General features: G+C 35.5%; 1 protein-coding gene across 12 annotated transcripts in view; it reads right to left on the bottom strand.

Moving 5' to 3' along the window:
• LOC118744377 overlaps positions 1-22,823 on the bottom strand; it is a 44,780-nt gene that overhangs the window by 5,922 nt on the left and 16,035 nt on the right. For 5 of the 12 annotated variants that reach the window (XM_036477357.1, XM_036477360.1, XM_036477359.1 and 2 more), the window contains 9 exons: positions 6,566-6,852; positions 6,319-6,495; positions 6,112-6,234; positions 3,840-3,941; positions 3,569-3,748; positions 3,332-3,508; positions 2,050-2,249; positions 1,584-1,989; positions 425-451 (listed from right to left, as the gene is read on the bottom strand). In XM_036477357.1, coding sequence (XP_036333250.1) covers positions 425-451; positions 1,584-1,989; positions 2,050-2,249; positions 3,332-3,508; positions 3,569-3,748; positions 3,840-3,941; positions 6,112-6,234; positions 6,319-6,495; positions 6,566-6,799 — 1,626 coding nt within the window. In that variant the 5' untranslated portion in view covers positions 6,800-6,852. Of the gene's footprint in view, positions 1-424; positions 452-1,583; positions 1,990-2,049; positions 2,250-3,331; positions 3,509-3,568; positions 3,749-3,839; positions 3,942-6,111; positions 6,235-6,318; positions 6,496-6,565; positions 6,910-22,823 lie in introns of those variants that run through there. The other 7 variants (XR_004993531.1, XM_036477353.1, XM_036477361.1 and 4 more) reach the window with 2 other exon arrangements.

A 22,823-nucleotide genomic window follows, 5' to 3' on the forward strand; every position in this document is an offset into this window, starting at 1 on the left:
AGCAATTCGAAAAGTAGCCAAAACGAGAACAATATTACGTAATAAGATATAAAGACTTAAGTTTTATACTAAATTACTTTATGTATGTAATTGAATTAATGCACAAAAATGAGTGCAACTCAAAAATAAAGGAATCTTAGTTGGAAATGGTTAAATAGTGATATTCGGGCCTTTCCCGTTGGCGTTGCCGTTGAAAAGGGAAATAAAAACGACAATTTGGCAACACACTTGGTGTTTGAAAGGAAGATTAAAAAATAAATTGAACAGATTGTCGATCACTTTTCTTCGGCGTTTCATATTATTTCAGAAACGAAGCGACAACCCCGACGGGATTGGGCCCGAATATGTAATTAACTTTGTTAGAAGAAACCAAATGTAAATAAATATATAATGTATATGCATAGAAAAATTAAATAAAAATTACCTTAAATGCATTTGAATTGTTCTGGTTCTATTTATATTTTGACGTTGCGAGATGGTTTACATGATGAAAAGCAATTCATAATGTAACGGTGAGCGAACGTGAGTGAGCAACATGAAAAACAAAAAACAAAATGTAGCTTTTATAAAATAATGCAATGAGCAGATAATCTCGTAGAACTCAAACGAAAGTATTTAGGAAAACAAGTAGCCGGGATATGCGTTCGTAAATACTTCGCGATGAAGAATGGAGAATTGAAAATAAGACTTTGATTTTTATTGAGTTTTCTTAGGTTTTTTTTTTTATTTCTCAAATAGAAGTACTTAAGAAGATATTAGACGTGGCAAATGCAAGTAACGCAAGAATTCCGCGATTACAGCTGCGGTTACACCTTGCATGTTAAATAACTTTGGAAGTTTAATTTCCAAAAGTCGAACTTTCTGATACCACAAGGTGATTGCAAAAGATTCCACTTTCAACACATAAGAAAATTAATGAATTTGAAAAATTTACTTACAAGTAATTTTTAAGCAAAAATCACAACCGACTTCACCGTTAATTTTTTCATGATCCAATGATCAGATCTAAACCAAATTTTTATGAGTGAGTTACATACCCTTCCCAAATTTTGTGATGTTGAGATATTTACGGAAAGAAACTTGCATTTAACTTGCGTTTAAAGAAATCCGCCAAGCCGATAATTTCATTTTAAACAAGGACGTGAACCCGATGAAAAATTGGTCAATTCTATTCAGCGGTTCGTACCGTTTCAGCACCTTTGGATTGAACCGGGGTTTCGGTTCTGTTCAACATATACATACATATTTGTGTTATTTTTATTCAGTAACAACAAAAAAAAAAAAAATACATATAATGTCATACGCTATACATATTTAGTAAAAAATGGCCAGACAGAAAAAAAAACATTGCATTACCATATTTAACAAAAGAAAAACTTAAAAAGTGGGGAAAAATTTGTCGAAACGCACATTAAACCTTTATTAAAAATGGTTTTGTTTTCGGTTCGGATCAAAAATATTTAAAAAAAAAATCAATCGAAAACTACTCTAAAACTAATCTCACTCTCCATTCCACCGCTGCCCTAGCATTCAGGTGCATATTTACAAATGAGTGCCATCATTTATGCAACTTCAAAACTCACCCGTTGAACACTGTGTATAATTAGCGTACTCTTGCTGGGCTGTCCCGTTGTGGATAGCGCGCCATCTTGCAGCGCACGTACCGCAGCATTGGCCAAGTCGGCGCCATTCTTCATGTGCTCGTTAATGATGGGCGTGCTAATCTTCAGCGCCTCTTTTAGCTTATACGGCTTGGGTCCAGCGGGTATTTCGGCACCTTCAATGAACACAAAGTCCACAGTGATGGTGCCACTCACCGGATGCGTCTCGTAAGGGCGCGGCTGCAGTGTCAGCACTTGTGTGGATGCAGGCCCAACGGCCAACTCATCAATGCCCACTAAACCCAAGCCGAGGAATTTACTCGGTTCCTCGTTTGCGGCACGATCGTACACTTCGAACAGGATCTCGGCCGAATGTGGCGACAATTCGCTAGCGGTAGAGAATGTCAATTTTACAAATATGAAAAGAAACGAAATTGAAATGACTCACAATAGGAAATGTTCATCCCAATAGGGCGTAGTGCCCTGACGCACACCAGTTTGATTTTTTTGTGCCGGTTCGTCCATCTCCACCACCACATAGGGATCCTTGGCGTCGGCGAGACCCTCACCCTTGACAATTTTCACGAGCAAGCGGCGACCAGAAATCATGGGTTGTAGCCCGGACAGGTTAGAGCCCTCCTTGTTTTGCTATAAGGTTGTTATGGTTTTGTTGTTTTGGTAAAGTATTAAAGAGAAATGATGCGAGAAAGGTTTTGTGAGTAAATTACGTGGAAAATGCGAGTAATGTAGAGAAATTGTTTGTAATGCGTAGGCAATGAAATTCGCCTTTTATTAGAAAAGTCCGATTATACATTGAAAACATTGTATTTTTTTTTTTGTTGAATGAGTTTGTATACAGATTATTAGGAACTAGATTTTTGGATATTATAACAATTCATTTGTGAAATTAATGGGGAATATTGTCTTTTTAATAATTATAGTAATATTGATAAGCCCTCTGAAATGAGAGAAAGCAAAAAAAAAGAAAAATGAGCTTAACGTTTGAATGTCGATTTTGAAAAGTGATTCTGGCTAGTGGTTCAGTATAGTGAATTGTTAGTTACGTTTAAGTAAACAAAAGGCAAATTTCATTGGCGACTTAGTTGAGGCTAAAATGATTTTAAATTTTATATATTTCATACATATACATAAATACACATAAAATGGAATGCTAAAGAGTGAGTAGAACAATGAGAAGAACAATTTTAAATTTAAATGGCGCAGTGTATGTAAAATCTGTGTAGTGTTCTTTTCGAGTTTTCAGCAAATTTTCATACACACAAAGGCATGCACAAAGTGATTACTTCTTGGTTTCATTTATACACAAACTTTTTTGGAAAAAGTGTACCGTTTTCCAAATTGTGCTTATTGCGTAACTGCCAATTTTGATAAAATGTGGAAATTGTCTTTGACAAAGTAATAATTACACATACATATATTAGTTGCGTTCCAGATGCTTCACGATATCCACGATTTGCAGGAACAGCTGTTTTCTCCATTAATAAACCTTATGGAAGGTGGTCACCTGGAGCGACTTCCTGTAAAAACCTGCAAATCGTGAAGCATCTGGAACACAACTATTGTATTTCAATGAGATTAACAAAAAAACGAGCATGGAAAACGCGATTTTTTAACGAAATGAAAGTTGTGTTTCGGTATTTGAATTTTCTATTTCTTCTCACTGCACTGACGCTCACCGCTAACGCATCATAATTCACTGGATATATTACAGGCATATCCAAGGGATCGATTTCGGCGCGTGGGCAAGTCGCATATATCGAGAAGTCCACCGGATACAGGGTGTCACGCAAGGCGACGCTGATAATCTCGCTTATCACATTCTGCAGCTGTTGTTCATCCTGATCTATTGGCTTGATGGCCCCCACACTATTCAAGGCAACGCGTATCTGAAATGGTTTATTTGTAAGTTCCACTGATTGGTTGGGAGAAATAAAGTGACCACTTACATCCGGATAACCATCAACTTTCATTTCGCCTTTGAGGCTGTTATAGTTCATGGCAGTGGCCATGCGCCCACGGAAACGTGAAACGGTTACTTTGTAGTGGGAGGTGTCGATTTTGCCGGCCTTTTGGCGGAACGTTTTCACCTGCAACACCGGCTGTGCTTCGCAATCGAAAGTGATCAGCTGTGGGAAGCAAGTGTTTATCAGAAATTCGTCAATTTGTGTGCGTATGTATATATGTATGTAGTGTAGAGGTGTTGGATGTGGAACCTACCATATCCGATGGATTATTTTCATCACAGTTGCAAAAAATATTATTCAAACTAGGTGGTGGACTGTCGGGGAGCACGCGTACTACTTCTACAGCGACACCATGCTAAAAAAGAGAAAATAGTTCCAATTATAAAATTGGAACGGCATATTGCAATATATTTTCTAGATTCCGCCAAAACAAAAAACAAAAAAATAAATAAATAAAATCGAAATTGGTTTGCAAAAATACCTTCGGCTCAGAGGTGCATGGCAAATATTTTTTTGGTTACTTATAAGGTGGCACGGTCTAATATTCCATTTTAATAGATAAAATATTTATAGCTGTTTGCGTTTTGTATTTCTTGTATTTATTTATGTATGGATGTTTGTACATACCTACATACATATGTACATGTGTACATATTATATATTCCATTTGGTTCTGGTCTTTGCCTCTTCGAATTGTATTTTTATAGCTTTTATCGCTTTCCAAACTCATTCGCTTTTGTTGTTATTATTGTTGTTATTTTGTGTTGAAACCGAGGCCAAGGTTAACATTAAACTCTTTTTTTTCTTTTACATACGTTCATTTGTATATATACATGTACAAATATACGCACATACGAATATAAAAGCCAAATATGTACATTAGGGTGGTCCAAAAAAAAAAATGCATGTGGGAAAAAGTAAATTTGGAATTTTAATGCTCTCACCTCCTAGGTTTGTTCTAAACCGAAAAAATATGCCCATATTTTTTTTTATTTCGACACAAAACAAAGTATTTGGAGGTCACTCAAAGCGCCCAAAGTTTTCTGTGTTTTATACCGGGAAAAAAATAATTTTTCGTGGAAATGGTATTGAATTTTTGCAAATCAAGGGCACCTATAAAAAATTGTTAGTATCAAAAAATGGTTAAATAAACAATTTGGTATTATTATTAATAGTCTCCTGAAGAGTACCAACGTTTTCCGATCAAAAAATATTGACTTTAAGATATCAATACCATTTCAAAGAAAAATCGTTGTTTTTCCAAATAAAATGTATTGAAAACTATAAGCGCTTTGTGCGACCTCTAAATATTTTTCGATTTCAAAATAAAAAAAAAAAACGGCACCATTTTTTCGGTAAGAACAGACCCAGGGGGTGAGAGCATTAAAATTCAGACTTTACTTACTTTGGACCACCCTAGTGTAAATACATACTTATATATGTATGTATATTGTCTGCCGAATTTTTTTTAATTTTCGCCTTTTTCTTATTTTTCGTTTGCTTTGTTTTTTTTTTGAGCTGCGGATTTTTGTATACGATTTTTTTTTCTCCACGGAAATTCGCATTAAGAGCCGGTATTTGCTAATTTTCCTTTTTTAATATAATCCAAAGCCTTTGGTTATAAATGAAACTCAATTGATATGAAATTCAGTACGCATAGCTGACGTAATACTTGATTTAATTTTATTTGTTTTGTGCGTGATCTCAGCTTTTTCGGAATTGTGAGCAATATAAATTAATCATATAAATTGGCATATAAAGGTTAAGGGTCTTTCAAGTCAAATTGATACTTTGATAAGAATTTAATCATTCTTAATTAAAAACTAATATGTAGAAAATATACTAAATATTTACCGCAAAGGTAAGGCCAAGTCATTGATGTTCAACCAGATAATTAATCATCTTGCAATAAGCTTGTTTGCTTGAAAAAGTGCCGCGAGTATTTTCTGCAGTGTAGGGATAAAACATCTCTTTTTTGTTGTCGCATCACGCAACACGCGAATTTCTTTGGTGTCAAATTTGGTTTGGAGACAAGAGCTCTTGTTCAAAATCGACTATACGGCAATTCGGTTAGTCGAAAAATCGTAAATGAACGGATAGTCGACTATTCGATTGTCGAAAGGACTAACCGATTAGGGGCTCTAGTTTCTAGATTGGGGCATATTACAGTCTTTTTTCATTTTCCAAAAATTCTAGAAGAAAGTCCAAGTCTAAGTAAATAATTTTTCTCTAGATGTTTTACCTTACATCTACAAAAAACAATAGTAAGGTGGTGGTCCTTTTCCGTTTCTGATTTTTTATCAATTCGCATAGAAACTGTCTTTTGGTCATGTCACATAGGTTTTTTTTCAATTTGAAATAGACATTTTTGTATTCTTTGCATAAAGCCATAATGGCACCATTAAAATTTAGTGATTGCCAGAGAATAGTTACGAAAGCGCCCAAACTGGTTTAAGCTCACTCAACAAGCGGATTTTATAATGTTATGCTAATTATGTATTTAAAACAAAAAAAAATTAGCTCACCTCTTCCATAGATTTCTTCAGCGTATCATTTAAAGCTATAACCCAGGAGGTTAAAAGTTCGTTCACAATCACCAGATCGCTGTAAAGCCAACGGAATACTTGGCTAGTCCAAGTAACGGAGACCTATTCATATACAAATATACAAAATTATGGTATTCAACATTTTTTGTTTTCGCAGATGAAATTTCCTTAATTTTCGCTACTCACTGTCTCGGGTCCAACAACATTGGATGGCGGCGGCACATAGCGCTTCTTGCGGCTTTCTGGCCCAGTGGAGCCCTGTCGCACCATGCGTCGTCGCGGTCCAATAGCACCACCACCACCACCACCAGCGCCGCCAACTGGTGTCCGTCCACGTGCACCAACGGGTTTGGCAGCTAAGTCCTGATTTCGTGAAAAAAAAATAAAATAAAAATGTAAGAGTGCATGCTTCGCATTTAAACGGCTGACCGACCTTAAAGTCCGCTTTGCTCGCCACCACTTCTCTTGGTTCGGAAAGTCGCTTGTTCGCTTCGATTTTCGTTGTGGTAGCTCCGCCGGGGGCCACACTGCTTTGCCGGCTATTGCTCTGACTAGTCGGCGTTTTATTGTTATTCACCACATATTTGTTGTATAAAAATTTGCACAGCCATACTAAGAAGAGGGCTACTACGGCCCAAATAAATATGAAGATTGCTAATGAGTCCATTGTTAAGTCACCAATTCCTTCAAATGAACAAATGTAATCATCGATTTGATCTGCTAAATCCATAATTTAATGCGATGGCAGATGCATGAAGCAAATTTTATGCCACATATCTGGAAAGCAGAAAATTTTGGAACCACTAAGTATTTCTTAGGCAGATTTTATTGAAAAAGAACATATGTTTATAGTAGACAAGTTTTTAAGTTTATTGGTAACTGAAAGCTTTTGATAAGATTTTGTAAGCCAAAGATAACAGCAACAACATGCTCCTAGAAAGCTTTAAAAAAAGAAACAGTATTTGACAAAAAGCCGATAGAAAAGATTTAGAGTGCTCTACAAAGATTTACCTTATTTTGCTCCAGAAGAATAATAGAAAATGAATCAATATAGAAAGACAAACAAAAATCTGAGTGTAACACGAATTGCCGATGACCTCGCAATGTCAGATGTGTGAGTAGTTAGTTTTATTGATTTTTATTGTTTTGGTCTTGTCGATAAACCACAGAATTTATTTTATTATTCTTCCTTGTTTACATACATACATACATTTACATATATCTTTTCGTATTCTAATTGAGATTCTCACAATGACGGGTGGTGATTGACAAAACACATTGGGAGACTCTCCCCGATAGGCGCACACAGACACTTCCTCAGTTGCATACAAAAATTACACACTTGCGAAAATAGCCAAACTCGTTGGCCGAAAGCTGCGGACGAAATACGCTCGTGTAAATGGCCGAGAAACATAGATTCGCTGCGAGATTTTTTTTTTTCAAAAATTGTTGAAAAGCAGAAAGTTTTAACTGGCTATTTTTAGCGCAATAGCTGGTGAATTTTTCGCATTTAAGATCTTTATAAATGTGTGTAATTTCTTGCTTTTTGGATTTTTGGCAAAAACTGGAGCACACGCGTAGCAAACTTTATTTATTGCGTAAAATTTGCAGACGGCAGATTCGATTTTATAAAATTTGCAGTTATAAACAAATATTGTATGATTTTTTCTTTTTTGTATGTGGCTTTTTTCAACCTTTCTTGGCACAAATTAAAATCTATAAAAGGAAGAACCAAACCGAACCGAATCGTAAGAAGAGTGTTGAACGAAAAAGAATTCAAAACGTTCAAAAAGCAAAGCGAAACCAAACTGAATTGAAAATTCGGTTGAGACTATGAAAATCCCACTACAGCCGGTGGCAATACCTGGCAGAGTCGAAAAGAGAGAACGAAGAATGTAGTCAACGAGCAGCCGGCAGAGTATGCGCGTAATACTCAGAGATCACGATAAGGCCATTTCGCTTGGCAGTGCGTCGACGCACAAAGATAAATGAAATGGCAAAGGAAAAGCTAAGCACTTTTTTGTTGGAAAATTTAGGGGCTAATCGCGGCCGTCGTGGTCGAGTGGTTAGTGGTGCGCACTACCACTCGGTAGGTCCATGGTTCGCTCCCTGGTCCGAGCAACACCAATAGCGGTCGCCTCCGAGTGTATTTCTGCTTCTCATTAACAGCTTCTCATTAACACCATTTGACATACAACTGCAGGTCCCTCCACTTTGTGTGACATCAAGGAGGAGAAGCTCGTCCAAGCACTAGGCAAATATTTATTTATTCTCGGCTCACCAATAGACAAAGATGTTCTCTTGTTCAATTGTTGCCCACAAATAACCACCTCTATGATTTGTCCTCTGTCATTCCCAACCCGTTCATATATACCCAGCCAGCAAAAAATCCGATGAAACCCGGATTTTTGTCCGTTTACCGATTCCATTTCCGGATACTTTAATGATCCGTTTTCCCACTAAAGTGTGCGGCAGAAACGTATGTACAGAAAAGTACCGAAAATGGTGGTGAAAAGGATACGTTTTCGGGAGTTTTTTTTTTTTGAAATTTGTCTGATTGAATTTTTCGTTCAATACGCTTTCCTTCTGCACTTCACAGATAACTTTTCATGGTTCAAACAAAATAAAATAAAATTAGGAAGTGCCTGAGGGAGTTCGAACCCGGCACCTTCTGGAAGCTAACAAATAGCGGTACACTCCTCTGCACGCTCAGCCACTGCCGACTACGCATGCATGCTTTCAAATGTTTAGCTTGAGCAAATAAAATATAATTATTGCTTTCAAATGACATCATCTTTTTCGAACGTTTACCGGATGCGAAAATCGATGATAACTGTAGGAGTTTTTTGTATGCGTTTTCGGATACGGAAAATTGAACTAAACTGCACTGTCGGCAAAATTTACGTTTCTTTGCTGGCTGGGTATGTTTTAGTAGGTAAGAGTATGTACACATATAGTATGTACATATGATCGCACACAATGCATGTATTACAATTGTATTGTCTTACTGAACATTTGTATCTGTCGGATGCGGGTGCCGTTGTTGGCACTTTCACACCTTCGGCTTTTGACGTCATACTTTTTCGATACGAAAATAAATTCAAAGTGTGTGTGTGTGTGTTTGTGTGTGTTGGTTTTCAAATAACCGAATAATTGCCTGCATCACCGTTGGATGCTCATTATTTTCGAAATGACGTAATTGTGGAGACAACGAAATTTCACGTTTGCCTTTGGGCGCACGCCATCGCCAAGTATTCTCGCTGCCATTTATGTATAATTGTTGCAGTTGTGTTTTCATCACATTTTTTTAGTTTTTGTTTTTGGTGCATGCAGTGGAGGTTTTGTTTTATTTTTGTAATTGTTTTCACTTCTGTACGCAAATAGATTTTTTCCAACATCAACACATACATATGTATCTATCCTATAAATTTTGTCTTCGATGGCTGTTTTAATGCTGTTGGCGGAGTCATTAATTTTAAATGCACAAAAAAAAGCTGGAGTTTGTAGTGCTATTGAAACAGACGACAAACTATTTTTAGGAAGGCAATTCTTGATTGGGTTTAGATTTACTTACCTTCAAGAAAAATGTGTAAAAATACATACATACACATATACAAACATATGTACATATATGGCGAATGTTACAAATTTAGCTTTGAAAATGCAGTTTGAAAATTCCAATATCTTAGCACTTTCTTAATTTTTTAACGGAAAGAGGCACTGCTTATTTGTGGAATTTTCATTTTTAAGTAGCATTGTGCCGCTATATGCATACATATGTATGTAGATACAGCATGCATGATGCACTCGGATCGTTGCCAAAGGAAATCTGCAAAATCTCTTTCAACTGAGTGTCTATTATTGCGAATTAATTATTTTTTGTTTAAATTTTTTTTTTTTGTTACTTCTTTTTCTCGCGAGATACGAAATGCCTGGCTCATGTAAAACAAACAATTTACATGATTTACATATTGAATGAATGAACAAGGGGAGAAATGAATTTGGCACTTGTTGCAGACAACAGGCAACAATAAGCAATGCAAATACGAAAATAAAAATAAACACAAAACAGCAAGCAAACAAATGTAAATTTTCAAAAATTTGTTGTTGCATATGCTGGCGAATTACAGCCAGAAATTGAAATTTGTATGCCAAGTTGAGTGATAATTGATGCATTTCTTTTAATTTTTAAGTCAAATAATTTCCAAAATAAATGTATGAATTTACTTGAAAATGAATTAACAAGTAATTTTTAAGCAAAAAACAAAACCGACTTCAATGCTCCTATAAAAATTTAAGATTATCGTTAATTTCTAAATGGTCCGATAATCGGACTTAAATTAAATTAATATGGGACCACCTGTGAGGTAACATCTTTCATTAAAAATAAAAAATTATAGAAATCGGTTAACGCGGTCCAAAGTTATGCGCTAAAAAAAAAACATATTCCGACGAATTGATAACCTTTCTACTTTTTGTGAAGTCGGTTAAAAATAGCATACAAGTTTAAAAATATGAACTAAACGAAATTTTTATCAACAGTTATGGCTAAGCTTTGTACAGGGTGGCCCAAATAAGACCTACCAATGTTAAACACGTATAACTTATTTATTTTACATGTTTTTACATGTCAAAGTTAATCCCTTGGAAAATCGTAATGGATGCTCACAGCAAGACCACCAACAACGACTACAATACGCTATGCGTTTTACTCAATAAGCCACAGAAATTGATTTTTTAGGTAATGTTTTGATGTCGGATTAAGCGCATTTCCAAGCGAAACTGTAGATTGTGAGGCTCTGAAAATCCAAGGGCAAAACACCAGCACCAGTTACACCCATCCGGATGCACTGTTTGGTGCGGTGAAAAAGTTATCGGCAGCAACAATTTCTGGGCATTCTTACGGAACAACGCTTGACAACTTTTTGCGGCCAATGGCAGAGCAGCATCCTAATTTGTGATTCCAACAAGATGGAGCGACTGCGCACAATGCTAGGCAAACTATGGACATGCTGCGTGAAATTAATATGTATTATTTGGCTCACCCTGTATTTAATAAATTACTAATTACTGAATGCCTCACTGACCATGCCTGCTAAACGTCTTAACAAATTTGTATGTACATAAATAATAATATGAAGTTGGTATACATTTGCCAAGTATCCATGCAAATCGACGAGAAGCACGTTTTCCAACACTTAGAGATGTGGACTTGATTTTTAACAATAGATTTGTTGTTGGCATTAGTCATGACTCAAAAAGTTGCTGATTTTTCAACTTCAGTGCCGTTGAATATACACGTTTTAACACAACACACAAACAAACACACGCAGGTTTCGGCGTCTGCAACCAGCACATCGACACAGTGGGTGTCTATAATTTGTGGCGTATTTTGTTGGTGATGCAACAATCTATGCGATGTGCTGTCATGTGATGTCATCACAATGACGTTAGGTCACAGCTTATGTTCAGTAGTAAATATTTATATTTTTGCGACCTACGAATATCCGGCGCTCAGTAGGCAACTAATTTTTGGATTTCTAACGAGCGAGTAGCAAAGTTTATTTAAAGAAAAATTGCTGAGGAAAAGCGACTTTAGTAAAAACATGTTTTGGTTAGAAAATTCAATACACATATCCTTATTTTTTTAATATTAGAAATCTGAAAGTGAGTTTGTTTGTTTGTTATGCTTTCACGCTTTAACTACTCAACCGATCATCATGAAATTTTGTACACGGTATCATTTAGCCCAACTTCAAATATGGAATAGATTTAATCGCGATTAGACAAGAGCAAGTGGCACTTCTTATACAAACGGAACGTTTCATATTCCATATCTCAGGAAATATTTGTGATAGAGTACTGGAACTTGATATGGAGATATATAAAATCAATTCTATACTCATGCAGGAGGGCTACCACCTGTTTAGAAAATCAAATTCAACTTGAATTAAGGGAATAATTTCTTTGAAATTTTTATAAAAATATGGGTGTCAGACGAACGATGCCTAAAAAGGTTGAAACCTTCAGATTGAACATTTAGACTATTACTGAGGTGTTTTACAAGGGTTGCCACTCGTTTCAAAATTAAATTTGATTAATTTATATGGATTACTACAACGTGGGTACTAATCCGAATATGTGTCACAATATGGGTGTCAGACGAAAGGGGTTTTGTATGGTTTTAGTTGAAAAATATTTTGGAGAGCGTTGCCACTCAAGTTATGGTCTGATTATGCATACTTCGCAAAACTTCGCACAACTTCGCATAAACTTCAAACTGTAATTTCGTACGTACTTTGTATGTATTTTGTATGTATTCCATTACCCAGAAATTAGCAGAACTTTTAAGAACTTAGCGATCTGTTGAGTTTAGATTTTGCTTCACATTTTCTTAAGTTACATTTTTAGTGCACTGGTACAAATGGTTGTGCGAAGTTATGCGAAGTATGCATAATCAGACCCTTAAAGTGTCAAACGTTAGAGTGTTTAGAAATGTTCAGCTTGAATAAATAGAACCTGTTTTAAAACTAAATTCGAATATAATTATATCATAATACAATATAGGTATTAAACAAAAGATTCTTGAAAAGGCTTTATTTCTAAGCTACACACATATTTATGTATAGCAGAGTTTCCACATGTTTGAAAATACAAATTCCACTTCAATTATGAGAATTAGGTAATTTGAATACATATGTACATATATACCACCATATGAGTGTCAGACGAAAAAGGCTTCAAAAGGTTGCCAACTGTTTGAAATCTTAAATTCAAACTATTCAATAATTTCAATGAATTATTACAATATGGACTTCATTTCTAAACTACACGTTAGGGGGTTGTTACCTGTTAATTAAATTTAGGGGATAAGTTAATTGAAAAAGTATCACAAGAGAGAGGCATAAGTTTTGGGTTGAAAATATTTTGAAGATGGTTAAAAAATTTAAAATCTCCCGTTTTCGGCATAGTTTAGTTATGTTGAGTTTTATTGAAATAAATTACACGCAGAAATTTCATACACTCAGCGAAGCGGGTGTATGAATATATTTATGTATTTGGAATGAATTAAAATAAGGGAAATTTATAAATATTGAGCCCTAATAACAAACAAAATACGAGTAAAAGCAGGTTTGAATGATTAAAATATCACTTGAAGGGAAACGGCAATCTAACTTTGTATTTGCAGTCAAGTTACAGCCCCATTTCCACGAGATTACATACTCGCCGAAATGAAATAGCTGAAATATTCTCACAGTGCATTCAGAGACGTTCTTCGTCTTTTATTATTTTTATTATTACACTGAAAGCTCAAGGGTCCCATTGTTTCATTCGAAATCTTAAGAATTTCGCACTCTCTGAAGTCCATTGACCTCTGCGAGATATTTAAAACCGAATTAAGCTGACAATGTTTGAGAACAACAACATCAGCTACAATACAATTTTAATAGCAAGAACAATAGCAACAACAACAACAAATAAATATGATGTACAAAGAAAAAATATTTAAATAATGACTAACTCACTGACACTATGAAGGCAATACATGTATGCACGTGCGATTAAATTTAGCTACATCCATAGATAAGTGCATTCAAACGTAGATGGGAGGTTATAAATTTATGTTCGTAATTCCAGCGAATTGTTGAGAAGCTTGGCCAAGAATAACCATTATATATGTATAAACAATAGCGGGCACCAAAAATCCACACACGATTTAAAACGCCGCTATATTTCAGTAATATAGTTAATTCTTCAGCAAAACCCACAAAAATCGGAGTTGCAAAAATTGTGCAAAATTTAATAAGTATTTGCAGAATTTTACATATTTTAAGATAAATTTCAGTTTTATACTGAATTTTGGCATATAGAGTGGAGGTTTAAAGTAGCAAAGACTTGTCGTTGATTTTTGAATTTTTTTTTCGTTGAAGATTTTGCTAATTTTATTCCAAATAAAAACTAATTCGAGCTTATGTTATATGGAGGAAAATGAGCAATGTTTTCAACGAAAAAAATTTCAAAAAACAGTGGTAAGTCTTAGCTACTTTACTGATTTAAAAATATGTTATAAAAAATCTCCCAAAATCGCTTAGGCCAAAAAGGAAGTTGTATCTAATAAGAAACGTCAAATTTTATGACAATTGTCAGGATTTTTTTCTTAAAGTTTGCAAATTTGATTTTTGTTGGTTTTATTGGAGGATGAACTATATTTTTTATAAAAATATGCAAAAATTTACTTACACATTAACAACACAACGGAGCTTTAACGCGATTAATCAGTGTCCGGATTTTGGTGGCCGCCACTGTATACATATATGTATATGTACCTACATACGTATGTATATGTCGATGACAATGTTGTGGTTAAAAATTAGAACAAAAGCAGCAGTAGCAATACAATAAACAGCGACTCACTCGCAAAACAATTGGCTGAGTAAATGGACAAAAGAAGAAGTATTGCTTTTTGTAGATGTATGTATATTTGTATGCAGCTATGAAAATGTTTTACTGTGTTGACCAATTTTGTTGGCTCAAAGGTAAGCTTTCAGAAATTGAATGAACGAACGCACAAATAATTTGAAAGCAGAGTTCATAGAGGCCTTTGTACATATTGTGATTGAGAGATCTGTTACAGTGAAAAAAAATGTTAACCTTCAACATCCCAAGCAACTCCTTAAATTGGGTAAAGAGAAACATTTCATAGGAACTGTTAAAGCTTTCTATGAAAATACACAAATTTCTCAACTTGACTTTAACAAGGCGACAGTAGTGGCACCGAAAATCGGCTTGATGTGACAAATTGTGTACATATGTATGCATGTAGATGCCGAACACAAGTTTAATTCAAACCCAAAACTCAAAAAAAAAACATAAAAAATATTAATTTAATTTAGCGGATTTTATGACACTTAGAGTTTGACCTCAGTGGCGTGTGTTGTTTGGGTCACACCCAGCAGAAAATGGGCAAACAAAAATTAAGAACATAACAAGGTATGAGTACAAGACATACATACATATGCGTGACATATGTACATACATACAATTTTGTAGAAAAAATAAGTGCATTTCAGAAAATTTTTAATTACTAATGCGAAAGAGGGATACTCGTTATCTGTTGGCAATTATACACGCTTAGCTTAGTGGCCGTTATCAAGCTCACGATGCGGTAAGCGTAGCTGCGAGCGCACCCAAAATCACGTCATCGCGACAAAAATATCGAGTATACAATTTATAAAAAAAAAATATTTAAAAATATTTCGCGCTTACACATTTGGCTGAGTGTTTGGCGGAGTTTCTTATCCATTTGGCGTTTAATGTGAGAAGCTCTTTCAGGGCGGCCGCTGTGGTGTAGTGGTAAGCAGTGTGCGCTTCCAATCCGCAGCGCCTGGGTTCAAGCAACATCGCAAAAAAATTTAGAAAAAAGGTTTATTCTTAACAGCGGTCGCACCTCGGCAAGCAATGGCAATCCTCCGAGTGTACTTCTGCCATGAAAAATAGCTGCTCATTAAAATACAATCACCGTTCGGAGTCGACGTAAAACTGTAGGTCCCCCCGCTTTGTGTGACAACATCAAGGCGAACGCCATAAATCGGAGAAGAAGCTTGGCCAAACACTAAATAAATCGCAACATTCATTCTTGTCACTGGAAGAAAATAATGGTTGAGGAAATAAAAAAGATACATAAACCAGCAGTTTGCGATGGCAGCGAAGAATTCGTTGCTAAATGCGTTGAGTAAGCGACTTGTTGCGTCACTCAAGAAAACCGCAGAAACAAGCGAATCGCCGCAAAATCAAATCTACGCGCAGAGGCACTTACATCAAGATGAACATACACATGAACAAACAAGCATTGTTTAAGCCAAGTTAACAAACTCTTCGCGTTTACTCATATTACAGCCTGCTTTCGAAACTGTGCCACAGATGTACGGGATCGAATGAAAAAAAGAAAGAAAGAAATTATAAAACAATGATTTCTGTGTTGCTTGCATTTGTAGTGAAATTATTTTAGCGGTAAAAGTGAGTAGATTCTAAATTCGGCATAGTAAAATTTTAATTTCAGCCCTTTCCAGCGGCACTTAAGCAAAGTGGAAAGGGAATAATTGGTCTTCATTAAGTTTAGTTTCACTTTAGAAAGCGGTTTAATTATTTAAGTTGTATGTATGTAAAAAACTATTATAATTTTGAGCTAAATTTGAGGCATATTTCTACGTACGTAGATATGTATGTAGGTATGTGTGCTTATATCATTTTAAATGTGGTCGCAATAAATTTGTAATCGGCGCTCACTCACTAACTCTCCAACAAAAACAAAAAAGGCCCACAACAACAGCCAACTAAGCTACCCATCAAACTGTCAACGCGTTGGCCAACAAACCAACTGTAACTAAATACCTAACAAAAACTGTCTCGGGGCTGCCAGAAATGCCAGAGGCTTATCAAAGCGGGTCGGTGCCGCCGTCAATACATAAATATCTACGACTACACGAAATTATTGCACGGCTGAGGTGACAAAAAAACCAAACAGCGAGTGCGAAAGGATTGCAGTGGGATTGCGAATGCCATAAAATTGTTTAGCAATGCACAGCTCTGTTATTTATGCGAATAAGAACTAAACGCTGCGTATCGAAGAAAATCTACTGAATGAAAATTCGCCCTAAGTGGACAAAATTGCGGCTAAAGTACACTGAACTTTTCTATATACTTATATATGTATTTATATATAACGTACATATGTATGCACATACCTATGTGTACGAGTAAATGTGTAAGCATATTAATGCCAGCCACAAAGTGTATCAAAATAATTGCTCGCCAACAGAAAATTACAATTTGCAAGAAAATGGCGCAAAATAACGGTGTATAAATAACACACATAAAAATAATGCAACAACTACAAAGAGTGACAAAGCTCAAGCCAATCACCGGCGTTTATTTTTTCATTGCGCCAACCAACACAAGAACTCTCCTCTCCGAAACACTGGCATAGTAAAGCTTCTTTGAAGAAAGGGTATTTGCTTTTGGAAACTCTCTTGGAGCCGCACTTCAATTACCGTTAAAGTATGTTTACATACTAAAAATGCATATAATCTCAATCAAAGCTCGTTTTTAATCCCCCCGTTTACACAAGGAAAATCTCAGATTATTAGCTGTCAAATTTTGTGTGCTTGCTATTCCCACATCTCAAGGAAAAGTTAAGTTCCTTTTCTGTGCCACCGTGATCACCAATAATAAGCAATTTAAATATATTTTAACTTAATATTTGTTGAAAAATACCTTTACAAACCTCTTTTCCTTTCTAGCGTCTGTTTTTGTTTACTTTTTTATTTGGCATTTCTCCTCTTCTTCGCTAAAATAATCGATAAAACTAGGTTGGACACCGAAAAGTTATTGGTTTCATCTGCGATTATTTTATAATTACAGATTAACGAGGGACGACTTTTGTAAGCCTAATCTCTTTTTTTAATTCCAGATTAGGGAGTTAAGCTCGAAAATTACGATAATCTACTTATATGTAAACCTAGTATTAAACTCGTTACTACTCGTGGGGACTTTCTCTCATGAAGACCTTATATATTTTATTTCTAGTTAATCGTGATTTCGGTTAATTAAATCTTTTGACTAAGCGCTGTTTTCACAATAGTGGTTAACTCATGTTCAAAAGTTATTAAAGTAACTACAGATTCTCATTGCAAAAATTAATAGTTAGCTACCGAAGTGAGCTAAATAACTCTCCACTGTAAAATCGTCACTTATAGCATGAAAAAAAATCAAAATAGCTAGTTTTTGATTAGAAAATTCCTTTTCTGAGCTGGCTGCCGTGATAGGTGGATGCTCCACTCAGGTTTCGATATGTAGAAGAGCGTTGGCATACAGCGGAATTTTCCACTGCGGTTTTAGATTTTAAACCAATCCCCCCCAAAGCATAATTTTTATGCCACCTCTCTGGTAAAAACGATTGTCTGCATTGCTTTTGGCGCGTGTGCACTTACAGAAACAGCCGAGTCATTGCATATTCATAAGCTCGGCTGAGTTGGATCGCTTAGTGGGCCGCCAGCTGAATACCGGGCCACTAGGCAACGCAAGGTGATGGAGAGCTTGTAATTGGTGACCACCAAAAACGGTACACAACCGGCATTTTAGAGCGTTTAGGTTAATGTGCGAATGAACTTAATAAATATTTAGCAAGTTAATATGTAGCAAATAATAAAAACAAAACGGCAGTACATACTTAAAGGGTTTGTGCGCACACGTAACAATTTGTTTGCAATTTTATAAAAAATTAAAGCAACAGAAATTCGAAGCTGCTGTTGACAGGGTTAACGAACCATGGCGTGTGCGCACGAAAAGAGCACAATTTTGCATGATAGCTTACGGGAAGAAAGTTTTAATTGCAACAAAATCAATTTTTACAGCAAAGGCCCACCGTTGCATATACATCTTTTTTTGTTGCTTTAAATAATTATTAATTTTTCATAAACGAGCAATATGCTATTAAATAATAAAATAGCACTACAATAAACGAGTCTCGCCTGTGACAACCCCAATCGCATTATTTCTACGCTCAATCAAGCGGCAAGAACGCGTCCGGATTTTCTGAAAACCTCAAAAATTATTAATTTTCCCCTAAGCCCACAGCTCAATTTCAACGTCCAGCTTTCTATCACTTTGCGCATCATTGCCTTTTGTAACGAGTTGTGTGTGAATATGTAAGTGAGTAGCATTTTCAATTTACATAAGTATATAAAAATTATTAAGTCATCCACTGAATCGGTCGCTGAATCATCTATTAAAATAATATTAAATGTAAATACTACTTAGGCTTATCGCATAATGGAAATCTGACATTCGGAGGTTGTCGCTGAATCTCGAAAGAAACGCAGATGTGTACAAGCAATAGAACTATTCTAAGCAAAATCGATGGCCTTGTTCGCGTGAGCGACGGGTACCGAAGAAGATGGAATGGCGAACTGTATGAGATTTTAAACGGCATGAAAATAAATACGGCATTGGGCACGTTGCGCGCATGGATGACAAGGTTCCAGTGAAAAGATACCTCAACTCGGCACCCATGGGTGGACAACGAAAGAAAGCGCACCCATGACCACCATAGAAGGACCAAGTTGCAGAAGGACCTGTCTGCACTCAGGATGTACAAAGTGGCATTGGATTTATTCGAGAGATAAGGAATACTCGCTCGGTCGGGTATTCAACAGGGCGTATGAGTAATTACCCAGCTGGGTAGGTTTTTTTGTTATAACCCTGCAGGGAAACCGCGGACTAGTAAATCAAATTTCTAGTTCCGTACTAGGTCTTTGTCGTCAAAAAGGAACTAGTCCGATAGGAACTAGATCCCCACCAGTACAAAATCGGCGAAAAGTGGTACTAATTTTTTTTCAGTTTTTTTCACTAGAAATCTATATCTAAAGTGACGAATTTAGAACTGGTTCGGAACTATAGAAAAAGGGATGCAGAACGAACTAGATCTTATTTGTCGAATTTAGAACTTGTTCGGAACTATCGAATAAGGGATGCAGTGGGGGCTTGTTTACTTTACATAGATATGTGTTCGGTGGCTTTTTCGTTCAAATACGCTTCTATTCTGTGCTTCGCAGATGCTTTTTCATAGCATGGTAATACAAAACTAAAATTTGTGTTAACATTTCAACATCATCTTGGGACCGTCTGGAATCTAAGAAATAACAGCGAGCACCTCTGCAAACTCGGCTACAGCTAAAGGGTATGTAAACGTACATTTCTTACAATCATTCAAACAAATTTAATTTCAAATTGAGAACACATTTCTTCCAAAATAACTTAAAATCGCACACACCGAAGAACCAAAAAGATTGAAAAATCATGATACTTTTTTCTTTCATCTGTCGAATTTAGAACTGGTTCGGAACTATAGAATTTAGGACTAGTTCAGAACTATCGAAAAAGGGATGCAGCGGGGGGCAATTGACACTTCCTAGGACATCGCCATGTTAAATTCGCCAGTTGCTTGCATGCAAAAGATATTTATCGCGAACCAGTACTGGGTCTAAATGTACTAGAAGCGCACCAGTTCAGAACTAGAGATTTTCCCCACAGGGAATTTATGAAGGGAGGCGCACATATGTATGTATGTAATTACGTACATACATATACATATATGTATCGACAGCGGCAAGTCAGTGGTACGCGTAAAAAACATTTAGCCGCCTAATGAGGGTGATAAAAATCGATATCAAGTCAATCGATTTGGCTTACTCCATAACTAATTGATGTACATATATGACTCAAACAACCGTTCACATGTTGACTTTTGAAATTGGTTTTTTTAACGGACTTCAAACAAGGTGGAGGTTATCAATTCGTCGGATTATATATATATACTTAACCGATTTCTATAATTCTTTTTTTAAAGGAAAGGTGGTACCGCAGAGGTGGTCTCGTACTAATTTAGATTAGACCCGATCATTGGATCATGAAGTAAATAACGATACTCTTAAATATAATAATATAAAAATTGAAGTCAGTTTTGTTTTTTGCTTAAAAATTACTTGTTTTTGCTTAAATTTTCTTCCACAAGAAATTTGTGTTTATATGAAAAAAGTGCAAAAGGCTGTCAGCAAAAATAAAATATTATAAAGGAATGCGAATTTTTAGCCGCTGGAAAGTTACGCTTTGTTGTAAAATTACAATCCAAAAATTTTTTTTTAATTAAGATGAAAAAGTTGAAAAATTTTATGAGTTTTTGAATTTTTCAAAATTTTTTGGTTGAGTTAGAAACTTCGATTTAGGGGTATTGATTATAAAATGAATCTTTTCATAAAAAATTAACCCAACGCGCCATCAAACTCATTTTTGTTTTTAAATACAAGTTCAAACTTTTTTCCTCGCTGCCAAATGCATTTTCATTTTGCAGAAAAACTTACTATACATATTAACTGCCCTATGGGTCATTCTGTGGCCCATATACATATGTATGTACTTATGTAGATAATGCATCGAAATTACTTATTGTTTACTTGTATTACACGTGCGTCATTTAATGACCCGAATGGCATTACGTGTAATTAGGAGAGCTTGAGTGATAACAAAAAAAAAATTTACCTGAAAAACATTGCGAATAAAAAAAAAAACTGAACCGCATGTCCTTCAGAAATGTTATAACTCAAGGTGTTCCATTTAACAAAATATACCAAAAAAGCCTGTTTAAAGAGACTTCGCTTCGCTGTGATTTTATTTTGCAATAAATTACAAAAAAAATTACTTCAGCTTTTTGTTGGAGGGTAAATGTATACATACTTATGTATGTACATAAGGGTGGCACAGAAACAGTAAAGTCGGAAGTGTAATGCTCTCACCCCCTAGGATTGTTCTATATCGAAAAAGTATACCCCTATATTTTTATTTTGAAATCAAAATAAAATTTTATATGGGAAAAATATATTTTTTCGTAGAAATTGTATAAAATTCTTTAAAGTCGGTATTTTTTGATCGGAAAACTGTGGTTCTCTCTTTAATAGACTTTCAATAATAATACCCAATTGTTTATTTAACTATTTTTTAATACTAACGATTTTTTATTGGTCGCCCCATTGCATTTTCGGGGTTTTTGTGGGTTTTTGACGGACCTATAAATTATAGTTGCGAAGAAAAAATGGTTAAATAAACAATTGGGTATTATTATTGGGAATCTCCTGCAGATAAACAGAGTTTTCTGGTAGAAAAATATAGATTTTTAACCATTCTATGCAATTTCTACGAAAAGTTGTTTTTCCCCATATAAAATATGTACAAGGAAAACTTTGGGCGCTTTTAGCGACCTCTAAATATTTATTGATTTCAAAATAAAAAAATATGGGTATATTTTTTCGGTAGAGAACAATCCTAGGCGGTGAGAGCATAAAAATTCCGACATAACTTTTTCCACATGCATTTTTGGACCACCCTAATATACATCCATATTTTCAAATAACGAGAGCGATATGTACAGGTTTTTTTTATTAATACGTAGTATGTATGTATATATGTATATTTATGTATGTTTGCATCTCAGGGAAAGGGCCATTCAATGCCAAGCAGCACCCTTGATAAACGCCAAAGAACTCCTCCCTCTTTCTGCCTCACTTTTGTTGGTGCTTGTAGAATGTCATTAACCACTTTGCGTGCGCCTTGCTGACTGGCTGACGAGCTCCAACATGATAGACATGGCCAACGCGTCTAGTAAGGTGGGGTGAATTACGTTCTTCGAAAGCTGCCTTTCTAGCCTAGAAATGAGGGTGCAAAATATTATTTGTCTCGTCTATGTTTAGAGGAGCATTACGTTTTGAAAAAAAAAACCGAGACAACTCAATTTACAGGTTTTTAGGTGCCGCTTTTAAGAGTAGTTTTTTAGGACTAATTTTTTCATGCTAAAAAAAAGCAGTCTTCGAGATATAGGCGGAAATCCTGTATTGGTGGTCTTTCAAAGTTATAGCCGGTAGTAGTCTCGAAAAACATTCTTTGGAAAAATAAATGCATACCAAATTAGTGTACGTCAACTTCACGTTAGTTTAAAAAAACCTCTTAAAAGGGTCACTTAAAAATCTATAAAATAGAGTTTTGTCCTTTTTTTCTAATCACCGCGAGGCAAATAATATTTTGCACCCTTATTTCTAGATAGAAACAGACAGACAGCTTTCTGAAGGTATGGACAAGCGATT

This window comes from Rhagoletis pomonella, unplaced genomic scaffold (genome assembly GCF_013731165.1).
Source record: "Rhagoletis pomonella isolate Grant_MI unplaced genomic scaffold, Rhpom_1.0 Rhpom_scaffold_00008, whole genome shotgun sequence".
Taxonomy (NCBI): domain Eukaryota; kingdom Metazoa; phylum Arthropoda; class Insecta; order Diptera; family Tephritidae; genus Rhagoletis; species Rhagoletis pomonella.